Genomic DNA, 14,087 nt, shown 5'->3' with positions numbered 1-14,087 from the left:
CACCCCAACCACCAGGCCCAGGTGAAGCAGGTACAGGGCAACGTGGAGGCAGGACAGCAGCAGCGAGATGCAGACGGTGGCAGCGCACCAGGGGCCGGCCAGGAGCAGCAGGAGGGTGTGATAGAGGGAGCTGAGGACAAGAGCCGGAGCGGACAGGACAAGCCTGAGCAGCGTGGATGTCAACCAGGAGTACAGAGACAGAGGGGACAAGAGGAGAGACACGGCTGCCTCACCCATGGATACAGCCTGGAAAAAAAAAAAAAAAAAAAGCAGACACAAATGGTGAAGTATTTCATTCCCATTTTGGCCAAAGCAACCAGAAAATGAAGTTTCCTAAGACTTGGGAGCCACTGCTTTCAGTTAAATAAAAAATCAGGTGTTTCATTTTTGCCATTTGCAGTTGGTAAGTTTAAGTAGGCCTACACTGTTCACTGTCCTCCAGCCTCCACAATATCCTGTGGCAAATGTATGAATCAATGCATCACAGCCACTTAAAAATATATATAATCTTGTAAGACTATTAATGTGAAGAGTCCTTTGATGCTTGTAGAAAGAGGTACTTTAGTTTATTGCTTATCCATACTGCAGCATCTAAGACTCCACTGTAGCCTACTGTATGAGCGCCTAATGAGTTTCTCCATACATTTTCTTAATCTTACCTCGCAAGAATTCCCATGCAGAGCATCATAACTGGATGTCTGAGCCTTGTGAAGCCCTGAAAAATGACAAATGTATAGGTTGTATTAGGATAACCAGGATGGTGTGATGCTGTTGCCTCCCTAAAAAACAAGCAAAACTGGACCACATCAGTGTAACAGCACTTCAGTTCTTTAAAAAGGTGAGAGCTTTGATGAACTTGCCCACTTTTAGTTAGTTTTACATTCATTAAGAGGTTGGAGTGAATGAAGAAAATTATTGCACCAACTTTATGATACAGAGCCAAAACATTTAATTAGAAAAGTCTCAGGAGTGATGGTTTTGCAGAACAAGTAGTTGATGAAGGAAAGGTGGCTTTTAGTTCAACTGTTGTCCACACACACACACACACACACACACACACACACACACACACACACACACACACACATTACCACCACTGAAACAGCACAGAGGTTATGGGCTCAAGGAGGATTTTTCTTTTACCGCTCCTCTACTTATTATCATCCCACCCCCCACCCTCTCTCAGAATCCATTAAGGTTAAACTCCCACCTTATCACCACCTCAACCCACCATTACCCTTCCCCTCCCTGCTGAGATGCCAAGGAGAAGCTGCCACGAATAAATGCCCATCAGCTGCAACACTGTCATGACTAAGTGGCACCTTGTCATGGAGTAGGGAGGAGGGGAGGAACCCTTTGATTCCTCTGCTTTATTCTGCTCAGATGTTGCAGGCAATGATCATCATTATTTAGTCGTTCAGTCAGTCATAACAATCGCACTCCTACAGCCGATTCTGCCATAACAATGATCATCCCCCGTTTTGAGCATCAAAGCTAATCCATTACCTTCAACTGTCGCTGGTAACTTACTGTTGTTGATGCTTGTACTTAGTTTCCAGTATTTACACAGGTCTTGAAATGGGATCAAAAGTGAGAAACATTGAAGCCATCTGTCAACTTTCACTTCTCATTTTATTGGTGACAAAAGCTTAGAAATACTGTCACCAAGACAAACTGTCGCCATCAATCTGCACTAAACAAGAGTGAAGACTAGAGAATGAACACGAGGATGATGGCAGTGTAAAACACACCACTGCTCCATCAAACTGCCACATTTATTTAAAAGCAAATGTTGCCGTCCCTTAAATCCACCTCAATCATCTGTCTCCAGTAATTCAGGCGCATTACACTTAGCAGAAATCATTTATTTTGTTCCATTTACACTGTGTAAAAAGACACAATGTGACAGACAATGAAAACAAGAAAAGCACCAATAGGAAATAGGAGATACTTCATATAACCATGTAAAAAACATGATCAAAGACCTGTTAACACATGTACATTAAAAAGAACAATGACAGTAAATTAGTAATACTCTGCTTATTGGTTATTACATCAGGTTTTGCACCTCCAGGGGAGAATAACAACATCATGACATAAATATGTTGATAAGCAGCCAGAAGGTACACTATAAATACATTTCACACACGCACACATTCATCCCAGGAGGATTGACAGATCCTACTCAGCTCAATTATGAAAAAGGAAAGTAAAACAATCTACATACAGTAAAACCAGATCAGTCTGTCAAACAGCCAGACATGTAATGCTCATAAATTTGACACTCAATGTAACACGTACTTTAGGGACCACAGGCAGCCTAGAGACAATTTTGAATATTCATAATGAAAGACTGATGGTTAATGGTTAGAATCTTTACATCACGTCACTGAAACAAAGCAGCCAGTGTCTGGTTTATAAAGGAAATGATATGGTCAGAAAAGTGCATTATTTATATTCTGGATGTGGAGAGGATGTCCTCCACCAGGTGCTTGTAGACCCAAGCGTCTCCCTTCAGCCTCTGGCGGCGGACGCCAACAACCTCTGGCCTCTGCAGAAGGCACACCTCCAGCTCAAACGCCATCGTCACCTTCCCAAAGTCTCCCCAGGTCTGACACTTCAGGGTGTACCTGAGAGCAGAGTCCAGGGAAAAACAAGCAGAGACATTAGGATTTGATTGAAGACTGAACCGTTTGGTCAGAACAAGGGAAAAGGGAAAGATAAGACTTCAATGATTAATGGTTTTGTGCTCTTACCCTTTCTGTGTAAAGTCCACATTTTTCTCTGGCAGGATGGAGAGGATCTGGTTAAGCACCTGGTCTGGGTTTGTCTGACTAGTCAAAGTCACATTGTATTGTGCCTGGAGGACGACACAGACACACTGATCAAAAATGCTGCCTACCTAATGCCAAAACTATTAGAATATTAACGATTAATTGATTGAAATAAATACAAAACATTATCTGGTTCCAGTTTATCAAAAGCAAGGATTTTCTACTTTCCTCTGTTTTTATATATTTAAGATCGTACAAAATGGTTCCAAAATGCCAAAGACAATTCCATATCAAATACAATATTTTAAACGGATATTTTCTCAGTCTATGTTTCACCAACTAAAATAGTCAATTAGTGAGTTGGTAGCATTGTACGTGTGTGTGGGGGTGTGTACACCTGTACCTTGATCTTACGTGGGCCGTCACGCAGGGCTCGTCTCTTGCTGGGGGTGAGCATGGTGATCACCTTATCCAGGCCTCTCTCCAGAGAACCAAACACCTTCCCTGCTCTCTTCTTCTTCGCACTGTCTCCCATGACAGCCAAGTCCAGAGACCGAGACCTGCAGGGAAAACAGGGGCTCACGTTTAATAGCTCCAACTTGGAATCTGATATATGTTGTCCTACCCCCGTCCCTCCCGGTAATTCACATATTGTTTCGAGAAGTTTGGAAATGTGCGCCAAACATTTCTGATTCTGTCAATCACATCTTTGAAGTCAAATTGACTCACAATGAGTGAGTAGGGTAGCCAGGCTAGCGCCGCCTACTGGTTCCGGCAAATTTAATTTGCCTCAACCATATAGTCAGGGAACTAGCAATGGTGTTTCGGTTTGCTCCGTCCGCCAGAGCGGACGGACCAATCAGCGAACAGACGGGTAAGTGAAGGCGATGACGTTGAACTCAAGCGCTCAAGATTAACCTATGAGCTTAACCGGTGTATAGCACACGTGACCACCAAGCAGCAGCGATTAGTTGAAGCAAATGTAAGCAACCGCCTCCCGGAAGCAAACGAATCCCTATGGCTCGTGTTCAGACGCTATATGAAATGTAATGAAGTAAGCGGCTGATGCATCAGGCTATGAGTAGGGCTGATGATGCTTTATATTTTTTGGAATCATAATTATGTCTCAAGAGCCTATTGATGAACTTCAAATGTCATGACGTTATCTGCAGATTTGGCATTTCTCCCATTCTCCACATGTGACGCACAGTTCCCAGCAAAAGCAGAGAAGAAAAACATCTGTTGATGGTGACAATGACATCATACCAGCAACATGACTTAAAGTCGACACTTTTCACTTTCATCTGTTTAAATTGTACATGAAGGTCACAGACATGAAAAAGACGCTAATATTACTTTAACAATTCTTACAACTGAATGTGTGCTATATGGTCATATGGCAGAAACCTAATGTAGGTTTTATAATCATATATCAATGATTTAACAGTTGAGGGACATATATGTTTCTGGTGCTTGTTCCCTCTTTCACACACTTTGTTGTGTTGCTAAACAAAAGACAAGACCAACACAAAGTAGTGCGATGGAGCAGCTGTAGCAATGATGCAGCCAACACACAGCTGGTATGAACAGGTCAGTTCCCAGGCACATGCAAGGAAAGCAGTCAGTGTGTGCTGAGCATTACTCATCCTGCAGGCCGCTCACCTTCTCTCAGGACTGAAGGTCAGTATTTCAATGTCTGCAGGCTCCTTGTTCTCAGCTGTTTTCTTCTTGTTGTGTTCTTTAGAGGCACTGCCTCCACCTGCAAGACACACAGGAATACAAATGATTTTTCCAACCTCAGCATCTTTTAAGAGTAAATAAAAAGGAGAAAGTGTGTGGGGTGGGATTAAACGTACACACTTATGGTTACAGCCCTGTGCTCTTGTGTACGGATTGGAACTAGGTGGCGTTCACATGAAGTTGTGAACACAAAGGCTTTGGTGTACACAAAGACAAGCGGTCTGATACACACACGCGCACACACACACAGCTAGGCTTTAGTGGCAAGAGAACACATGTCACTACAGCCCACGTGGGACAGTGAGCAGAGGAAAGAGACAGCTACACCTGTCACAGCACACGCCTGGGGACAGGCGCACACAGACCGTGGTGGTGCACGCGTGTGTGGACAAGTATGTCAGAGGCAGCGTGTCTGCACTGCAGCTCAGAGAGCAGGCGGCTGGGAAAGAAAGCAGGACCGAGCCTGAAGGCGTTTAACACCGACCAGGTCAGTCGGCTTGTGGCTCAGCCGCTGTGTCGAGTTTATAGTGGAAACTCATGAGGCTGGACATCTGAGTGGAGAATTCACTTTGACAAATAATTAAGACTTTAATGATTCTCCATTCATATTAGTGTCCTTCATTTACAGATAAGTGAACAGAATTAGCTTTCTTGATAATAACCTCACCTTTGAGTTGACAGTGATAAGTGTGTGTACGCGCGTCTGTGTGTGTGTCCATTTTCAGTGGCGTGATGACAGCTAAATCATAGAAATATGAGTGGCTTTGGGATAAAAAACAGGCCACATAAATGAGTTTATTACCAGAAGACAATTTACTTGCAAATGTGTGGCATGTGGATGTGGCACTTGTGATTATGAGTGCTGCATGAGACTGAGAGAGAGAGGGACAGATAAATGAAAAAGAGCAATGTGGAGAGGGGCAATTGGCTAATGCAAATAATCTAATAGAGATTGTACTTCAAGCTTCTCTTTTGTTTGCAACACAAAACAATTTCAGAATACAAATAGCCATTTGTTGAGTAACCAAGAGATTCTCTTTTTTTACCTTTAGGCGACACTGCGTTGGGTTTGCTGCTAGTGACGTTTGCGTTTTGAGTGGGTGTGGTCAACACATTCTTGTTGGGGCGTGCGTTCTTCTTGACGGACACTGGAGTTCGAGGAGGAGGCAACGCAAAAATGTCAACATCTTTCTCCTGAGCGGAAATATTCTCCTTGTTTTCACTGGTTCGCTCTTGGTCTCTGTCCCTCTTCTCCTGGCGGGGCTGTTTAGGCGTTCGCCCCCTCTCTGGAGTTGTTGTATATACAGTTCTTTTTTCCACTGATGGAGATGCCAGTCTCTATAAGAGGAAGAGTGAAATGTGATTTGAGTATCCTTACCTCGAAGAGCAACAGTCCTCTACCTCACTGTTACCACCCAGTACAGATCAGCTTCAATGTGCTCCTCTTTCACAGGTGACATAATGCAGCAAAAGGATATTTTCAACCTAACCGTCACATACCGCTTCCTTGTTGTTAGTTACTCCATCTGGCCGACCTCTGCGGCCCTGGGATGTATGTTGTGTGACTGAAACCCACGGACAATCGTCAATGTATTCTGAGCAAAAGTCCAGTGAGCCCACAATCACAGCGTCTTCGTCCTCGCTAAAATAAGGCGCTTCCCTAGACTGGAAAGGAGACATAAAAAAAAATAATAATAAAAAAAGTATAAAGTAAGTTCGGGAAAAAAATTAGTATTTAAGGTTCAGGATATAGGTGTAAAAAAACTAACAAAAAACAAACAAACAAGCTGATATAGCTATATAGACAGCCAGTGCCCCAGACAGAGAGCGGAGCATTGTGGGAGTTGTGGTCAAGAGTCTGACCTGTAGTCCGTGGTGCTGAGGAGAGCAGGAGTCCTCACACACAGTCAGCTCAGGGTACAGGCGGACAGGCTTCCCCCTCTGTTTCTTTGACAGCAGGAGCAGGTACGTGGCTGTCGTCTGATCATAGCGCCACTGGGGAAGTTAAGGTGTATTAGACTGTAATAAAAAAATACGCTGCACATTCTACTGTATTTACACATGTATTGATGTAATTTCACCATCTTTAAACTGACAAGGAATCTATCGACATAATAAACGTCGATGCTAAGTGCAAACATGTGCACACGACGCTGTACACACCTCTTTCACCAGCGCTGTGGTGCTCTCTCTTGATCGCTTCATGTTGACTGCCATTTCAGTAATGCAGTCCTCATCTATGTGGCCGAGCTAGAAAAATAGACCCAGACTGTCAAAAGATGATCCAACACTGACACCACTTTTGTATGTGGGCACTGAAACAACAACAATCCTCACAGAATGTTGATATTGAATATATTCTGAGAAACATGCAATAGTAAAATGTGATGTACTGTATATAGAGCATAATTGTATATGGTCAAAAGCTAGTTAATGTAGTATCAAATTTATCCATTTATTATACAGTTTATAGGTGTGTGTGTATGTGTGTGTGTGAGTGTACCGGCTGCCTGCTACGCCACTCCACGGGGCTGTTGTACTCCTTCACCACCCAGGGATGGTCCAGCAGTTGTCGAACAGCAAGACGCCGCTTGGGGTCCACCTACAGGACACACACAGAAACTACAACTGAATATGCAATAACACTACCCACTCGACTATGTCAACATCGGGTACATGCTGTACAAGAAGAAAAAGACATATCAATAATATTAGATTGTCAAATGTTTTACACCTTTATTCTGACTTTAATTTCTCCACACTACAGTGAAAAGCTGTGGTGAGCGTGAACAATAAATAAAGATGAATAAAAGGGGAAAGTGGATGAGTGGATATGTACCTGCATCATCTGGTTGAGCAGGAGGACGCTGCCTGGAGAGAGCCACTGAGGGTTGTCGTATTTACCTCTCTGAAGATATTAAAGACAAACACGTCATTACACAGAATTATCCAAGAAAATAACCCAATGGTTCCCTGAGATTATAAGTGGTAATATTTCAGTGCTGAATCGGATTTTAGAGACAAACAACTGTAGAGAATGACCTCAAATTAATTCCCCTCCAAAAAACTTCAAGTCATCTTTAACACTGCAGATCTCTTACTGTAATCTTCCTGTAAAGGACCATGCAGTTGTCATCGTCAAAAGGCAGGTATCCACAAAGCAGAGCGAACAGCAGTACCCCCATACTCCACACATCAGCCTGGATGTTACACATCATACAGCAATATTTCAACTTCAAGTGTTACAGCCAGGATTTCACAGCTCAGTTGCACTGAGTCATGCACCAACAAATATGATCAGGGCACCATGAAAAAGCAAAAATTGTGGAACAGGCAGGTAATATCTGCCCCAGTGGGGGGGAAATTTAGCTATTGGGGGTTTCAATGAAGACAACTCTTGAAAATCCATTGTTTCTAAAAGATGTAAACAGCACACATCTCTCACCTCTGAACCAATGTATGCTTTTCCTTGAATGAGCTCGGGAGCGGCATATGCAGGGCTGCCACAACATGTCATAAGCTCATAACCCAGACCTCCCTAGGAGAGACAATCACATGAAAGTCAGACCAGACAAAATGTACATGAATACTGCATTTGTATTCAGTAACTGCTACATATGTACGCTCTTTTGCTTCATTATCAGTTTGTCTATTATACCATGCAAGTTGTGAGGAAACAGAGAAACTAGACAGTGACTGGCCTGTTAAATGTGCCTCCTCCCAAAACAAAAATATATATTTTTCTATGTATAACTATTCCCTTTTCTTTTTTTCTTTTTTTTTTAAACACCAACAGAAGTGGGACAGGGAATGTTATGCTGTACCTTAGGTTTGGCACAAAGGCCAAAGTCTATCAGCTTCAAGTTGTGGTTTTCATCAATCAACAAGTTTTCCTAGAGGTCAAAGACACAGAAAAAGCAGCAGATATTTAATTCGGATGTAAGCATTTTTCACCACTTTCTCTCTCAGTCAGTCGGTGGTTGTTTTTACCGGTTTAAGATCTCTGTGTGCATATCCCTGGCTGTGGACGTAGGCCAGCGCAGACACAATCTGTCTGAAAAACACCCTGGTCTCCTCCTCTGACAGACGGTCCTTTGCTACGATGTAATCAAACAACTCCCCACCTGGACAGTACTGAGAGAGGAGAAAAAGAAGGGAGGAACACAAAAGGGCCACATGGATGAATACGACATTATCACATACACACTCAAACTAATTCTCTTTTTGTGTGTGTGTGTGTGTGCTTACCTCAAGCACCATGAAAATCTGGGTGGAGGTCTCTATGACATGATAAAGACGACAGACATGTTGATGACTCAGGTTCTTCATGGCCTCAATCTCCACCTTGACACGGGGCAGGTCATCCTGGGAGAGCATTTTTTCTTCATGTTAAGTCACTATTGTGATTTGCTTTTTCCAATTCCAAAACTATCAGTCTGGCATGTGAATGTCTCATATGCCTTTCTCTACTGGTTTAATTTTAAATTGCTCTGCATTTTATTTTGAAACTATGGTAGGAAAAGGAAGATTGTAATGAATGGAAAAAATATTATTATTGTTATGCAAAGAGTTAATGATGGTACTAATGGTAATAATGGTACTCAACAACTTTGAACTGTCATTAATCTTTTAGAAACAATCATTGCAATCTCGAAAACTGGTTGTTTTATAATGATAAACCTTTTACTGATTTTTTAACATATTTTCTATAGCCTTTTAGTTAAAGTACCTCATTCTTACTCACCCCCAAATCTTTTTTATTCATGATTTTAATGGCAACTTTCTGTCCCGTCAGGATATGCCGACCCAACTTGACTTTGGCAAAACCTCCTGAAAAGACACACGTTTAAAAAAAAAATTCACATTGTCGAAAGAAACGACACTGACACAAGGCTGTGAATGCGTCATTAATACTGATGTTAAGTTACCTGAGCCGATGGTCTCGTAAACCTCATAGTATCTGTAGAGCTCGTCGGCTCCGCGGTTCTCTGTCCTTTCCACGGGCATCCTCCCTCCTTCAGCCGCACGACGATAAACCTCTCTGCGGCGAGAGAAAGAGGCTTGTAGCAGCAGCAGCAGTGGTAAGTTAGCTCTCAACTCACAAACACACTTTGTTCAATACCATATATCTATGGTTCAATACTAACGTTAACATGAGTGAGGCTGTCTTACAGCTAACTTAGCTCAACTAACGTTTAACTGTTGCCAAAGAGAAGTCGTTGATACCACACCAAAAATAACAACGATACTCTAAAAGCGGTGTTGCCATAAACCAACTTGTCGACATTACCTGAATTTTGATTGAAGTCGGGAACGAAAGAAAGTTAAAATCAGTCAGCAACCATATGGAAAAACCCTCTGACGAAGATGTTTTGTTGCAGAAGTTTGAATTTCGTGCGTCGACGTTGACGTTGACGGCATTTCCGGTTTCCGTTTGTTGCTCAATTCACCCCCTCGTGGCGAATGGTCGGTACTGCAGCCATTTAAACAAAGCAGCGCCGCAGAGATGGAATTTGAAATGTACTTTCATGGCAATTTTGGGTCATTATCGCCTCTGCTTTCAATGTAGAAAACACTCTAAATGTAGGATACGGTACTTAAGTTAAAGTACAACTGTTATAAAAAAATCTTGAGTGGGAAATACTTGATGATGAGGAGAATAGATACATCGAAGGTAAGAGACACGAGGCAAGACTGTTTATTGATCACATGGGAAATTTGGATGTTACAGTAGCATACAGCAAGAAGGTAACAAGGTAGAAGAATAGGCAAATATAAAAGATATAAGATCAAAGAGAGAGACACACATTCTGTACAGTTTTGTACAAAAATATTTAAAGAGTATACAACTATGTACAAAAAAAGAAATGTTTTTTATACACAGTGTTGCTTGTTATAAGGGAGAAAACTATTGCACAGTTGGGGCGGGGGGTGTATTGGAGTGTATAGGAGTAAGGTGTTAAGTTTGTGCACAAAAATGGTAGTATTAGTCATAAATAAAACTGTAAACTGTATCAGTACAGCCTACATACAGTACAGTGCTCATTTCAGAGACTTGGCTCCTATGACTGAATGGGCCAAGCAGGCACAGGCCCAGGCCCAGGTATCCCAAGGGTCAGGAGGTCAGCCTGAGCTTGACCCCTAGAATGTCACTGAATGAGACAAAAAATCTATTAAAAATAGACCCAAAACAGATTATTAAGAACAACGAAAACACATCAGAAGGACCTCAAATAGATGCAAAAAAATGACAGGATGAGCTAGACAAAAAATAACAACGACTGGGTGGGTGGAGGGCCTTTTACATGTGCTTTCCCAGGGGCCAATCAGCTTTTCCTTAACAACATTTCTATAACTATCTCTACAAGCAGTGCCCCCTTCTCCCCACCCACAAGCCCACCTGTATTTTCTTCACCCATCGATTACCTTAGTGCAGGTAGGTCACTGGTAAAACACAAAACTGCTACATAGTAGCCTATGTCATAGACATCCATTGTTACAGGCACCAATTCACCTAATCTGCATGCTGCTGGACATGTAGGCCTATGTATTTTGTGCAATATGCTTTTACTGGTTAACAAAGCAGTCCACCATATGGCACACGGATGGTTACACCATTCTGAAAGGTAGTGGTTAGTTATAAGATTTACCTGCACACACACTTTCATGTACATCCGTGGGCAGGTATTACACAACTTGAGGGCATAAACGCATTCTGCATGTTGTAATCTGTAAACTGTTCTGCTTGACCCTGCAGGTATGCAGTTGCAGTAGCTGACCAGAGAGGTGTATTTATGGTGTCAGAAGGTGTGTGCGTCTTCACCTGAACTAGTCTCAAGCCTGTAATTATGAAAAGGTGAGAGGTGAACCCAGAGACCACTGAATGCAAATTAACAGACCCCCTGTTTACTTGTTAGCCATTTGTAATGAGTGCACATAACCACTCTCACTGTCACAGCTGACTTGTTGAGTCAGTGTCAGTCTAACTGTTTCTATCCAATGTCAGTCATTGAATGCATTAGCAAAGGAAAACGTAGCTGCTGCTGTTCTTGTCAGAGTCAAATCAACTCAAAACTATAGGATATGTGATAAGTAGAAAGACATCATGCTTTTAAGGTCACACTACAGGCCATCCAAGTCACGCACAAGCCTGTCAAATGTAAGCAAGAGATGTTTATGGAGTGAAAATATTACACCCTGACACTTAGCCAACATGGACAGACAACTGCAGAGGAATGTTAGTGATTGATCAGTGGTTGTCCTGTGTTTCTCATGGTCGTTAGGGAAAGAGTTGGTCGTTAGGGAAGTAACCGGTGGTTAGGGGATGACCAGGTGTCAGCGGCATGACAGAACCCTCAATTTGGTTTCTGGGGCAGCTGGCCAGGACGGGACAGAGGGACATCAAACAGCCCACAGCTGGAGGAAAAGAGAGGGTAAGGCGAGCGTGAGGACAGAAGAAAATGGATAGGAGAAGAGAAAGGAGGAGAAGAAGAAAAAGAGGGAAATGGAGAGGAGGAAAAATTAATAATAAGGGAATGTAAGAGAGGGAAATCTTTGATTTTGGTGGTGAGCTAAATTTCTGTTGACTGTATTGTTCATTTTCTGTCTTGTATCATTTTGTCTTCCTTTCGTCTTTGATTTTGTTGCGGCCAACCGAGACGCACGCACGCACGCACGCACGCACACACACACACACACACACACACACACACACACACACACACACACACACACACACACACACACACACACACACACACAGGGGAACTCTCTAAATCATATAGTTACATATGGTCGATTCTCAGGAAAGTAAGAGAAAATCCCAAATCTGCTTGAGCTCACATTTTACTGCACATTGAAACATATTTTCAATGTACTGTAGCAAACTGCAAGCCAGAGGGTGTTCCCCCCTCTGGGTCCTTTTATAAGATGCGACTCAAGAGAAATGCTTTCTTTTGTTCATGAATATAAAAAAATAGAAAAATAATAAATTGTTGTAATGCTTTTGAGGATAAGTTCTGCTGCAGTCAATGGTTTTAACAGACTGCATGAGGGCCTGAGTGTTTGCCAGTTAAGTTTCACATACTGTATGCAAGCTTCAATACTAGACTGCTTCACAGCAGTTGGGCATGTCAGTGTCTTTTGCTAAATCCCAATAATCGCACCCCTAGCTGATAACCACATCATCTGTATAACACATTGTAGTATTAACGTGTAAGTTATCAGTATGATGACATATAATTCTATCTGTATACTGCCAGTGTTTAGGACTCCATGCTTGTACATGTCACTATTTGAGCATATCAGCGTGTCAAGGAGCTGCATTATCACTTCCAACTGATTAATCAGTCATGGCAGCTATTAAGCTGTCACATTGGAAAACAGACATTGGAGCCCCTACAGCAACTGTCTTGCACAGAATTCCCAGTATTCCCTGACAGACTTTTGGAGGCTCCTACACCGCCTATGTCATAGCTCCGTGACTACCGAGCATTAACTGTACAGGAGCGTCATCTGGCTATACGCCAGATGACTCACATTGACAGACGCAGACTGACACTTAAAGACAGAGGAAACAATTAACTGGTATCACCTCTCTTGCTGCAGCTTTCAGCATCCTCACAAGGCTTCACAGCGCTTTGCAGGATCTTAGTCAAACTCGTCTCTCTCACTCTAGAGTCCACACACAAACATTTGCACCTACACGACCACACACACACACACACACACACACACACACACACACACACACACACACACACACACACACACACACACACACACACACACACACACACACACACACACACACACACACACACAATCACAGAGTCTAAGAAGTTGTGAAATTCTCAGTCCTGGCAAATTCACCCCCATGTTGTGAACAGCTGCGACGTGGATCATCTGGCAATGTACGAGAAATGTGCTTTCTCTGAATTTAATTGTGGTTTCAGCCAGTCAATACAAGCATGAAACAGGTGGGGAAAACATATTATCTTTGCTCCATTGCTCTAATTTTCTCCACAACATTAAGTTGGAGTCAGGAGTTAAAGTAGTTTCTGATATTTACAACTCATATCTCTCCTCACTCTCCGACGTAAAACAGTGGAAAGTTAAAGAGCCAGGCAAGTTACGCTACGTTGTGTGTTTACAAGGATAAAATAGTCCTGTGCCCAGAACTTAAATGTTCAGCCAGGGGAATATATTGTACCCATATGTGTTTGATCTTCATCAAACCATTTATGTCCAAGCAAATATTACTATAACACCGCTAGATGAAGATGTGGGCAGTGTGCAACTGTGGGTTTTGACTCCTGGCCAGTGGGTTTACTGTAATTCTGAATCAGATTACTCCCTGACATGGTAGTGGGCATCTTTTGGGTGTGAATCACTGTTTAAGGGAAACTGAATCAGTGTGGAGAAAATAATGGTACTTTCCATGTGTTTTGTTCATGACAAACAGGACATTTGATGAGCTGTGAGCAGACTTCGCATTTTTTATGCTCAATCTTGCCATTTCAAACTGTGGTATTTTTCATTTAGGCTTTTTATCCTTGATTTTTTTTTTTTCCA

At 42.4% G+C, this 14,087-nt stretch overlaps 1 protein-coding gene across 1 annotated transcript; it reads right to left on the bottom strand.

Moving 5' to 3' along the window:
- Positions 1-2,365: 2,365 nt before the first annotated feature.
- melk (maternal embryonic leucine zipper kinase) lies at positions 2,366-9,878 on the bottom strand. The gene is made up of 18 exons (XM_083976995.1): positions 9,805-9,878; positions 9,443-9,555; positions 9,259-9,344; positions 8,763-8,879; positions 8,505-8,648; positions 8,339-8,407; positions 7,960-8,052; positions 7,616-7,714; positions 7,354-7,422; positions 7,018-7,116; positions 6,678-6,764; positions 6,378-6,509; positions 6,015-6,179; positions 5,561-5,852; positions 4,437-4,533; positions 3,178-3,334; positions 2,757-2,860; positions 2,366-2,630 (listed from the first exon to the last, which is right to left on the bottom strand). Exons 2-18 carry the CDS (start codon positions 9,519-9,521, stop codon positions 2,453-2,455), a joined length of 2,067 nt encoding a protein of 688 aa, XP_083833121.1. The 5' UTR covers positions 9,522-9,555; positions 9,805-9,878; the 3' UTR covers positions 2,366-2,452.
- Positions 9,879-14,087: the final 4,209 nt, after the last annotated feature.

The sequence above is a fragment of the Trachurus trachurus genome (genome assembly GCF_905171665.1).
Source record: "Trachurus trachurus genome assembly, chromosome: 1".
NCBI classification, from domain to species: Eukaryota; Metazoa; Chordata; class Actinopteri; order Carangiformes; family Carangidae; genus Trachurus; species Trachurus trachurus.
Note: the sequence above shows the minus strand (reverse complement) of the source record. Positions and strands in the feature narration are given on the sequence as shown.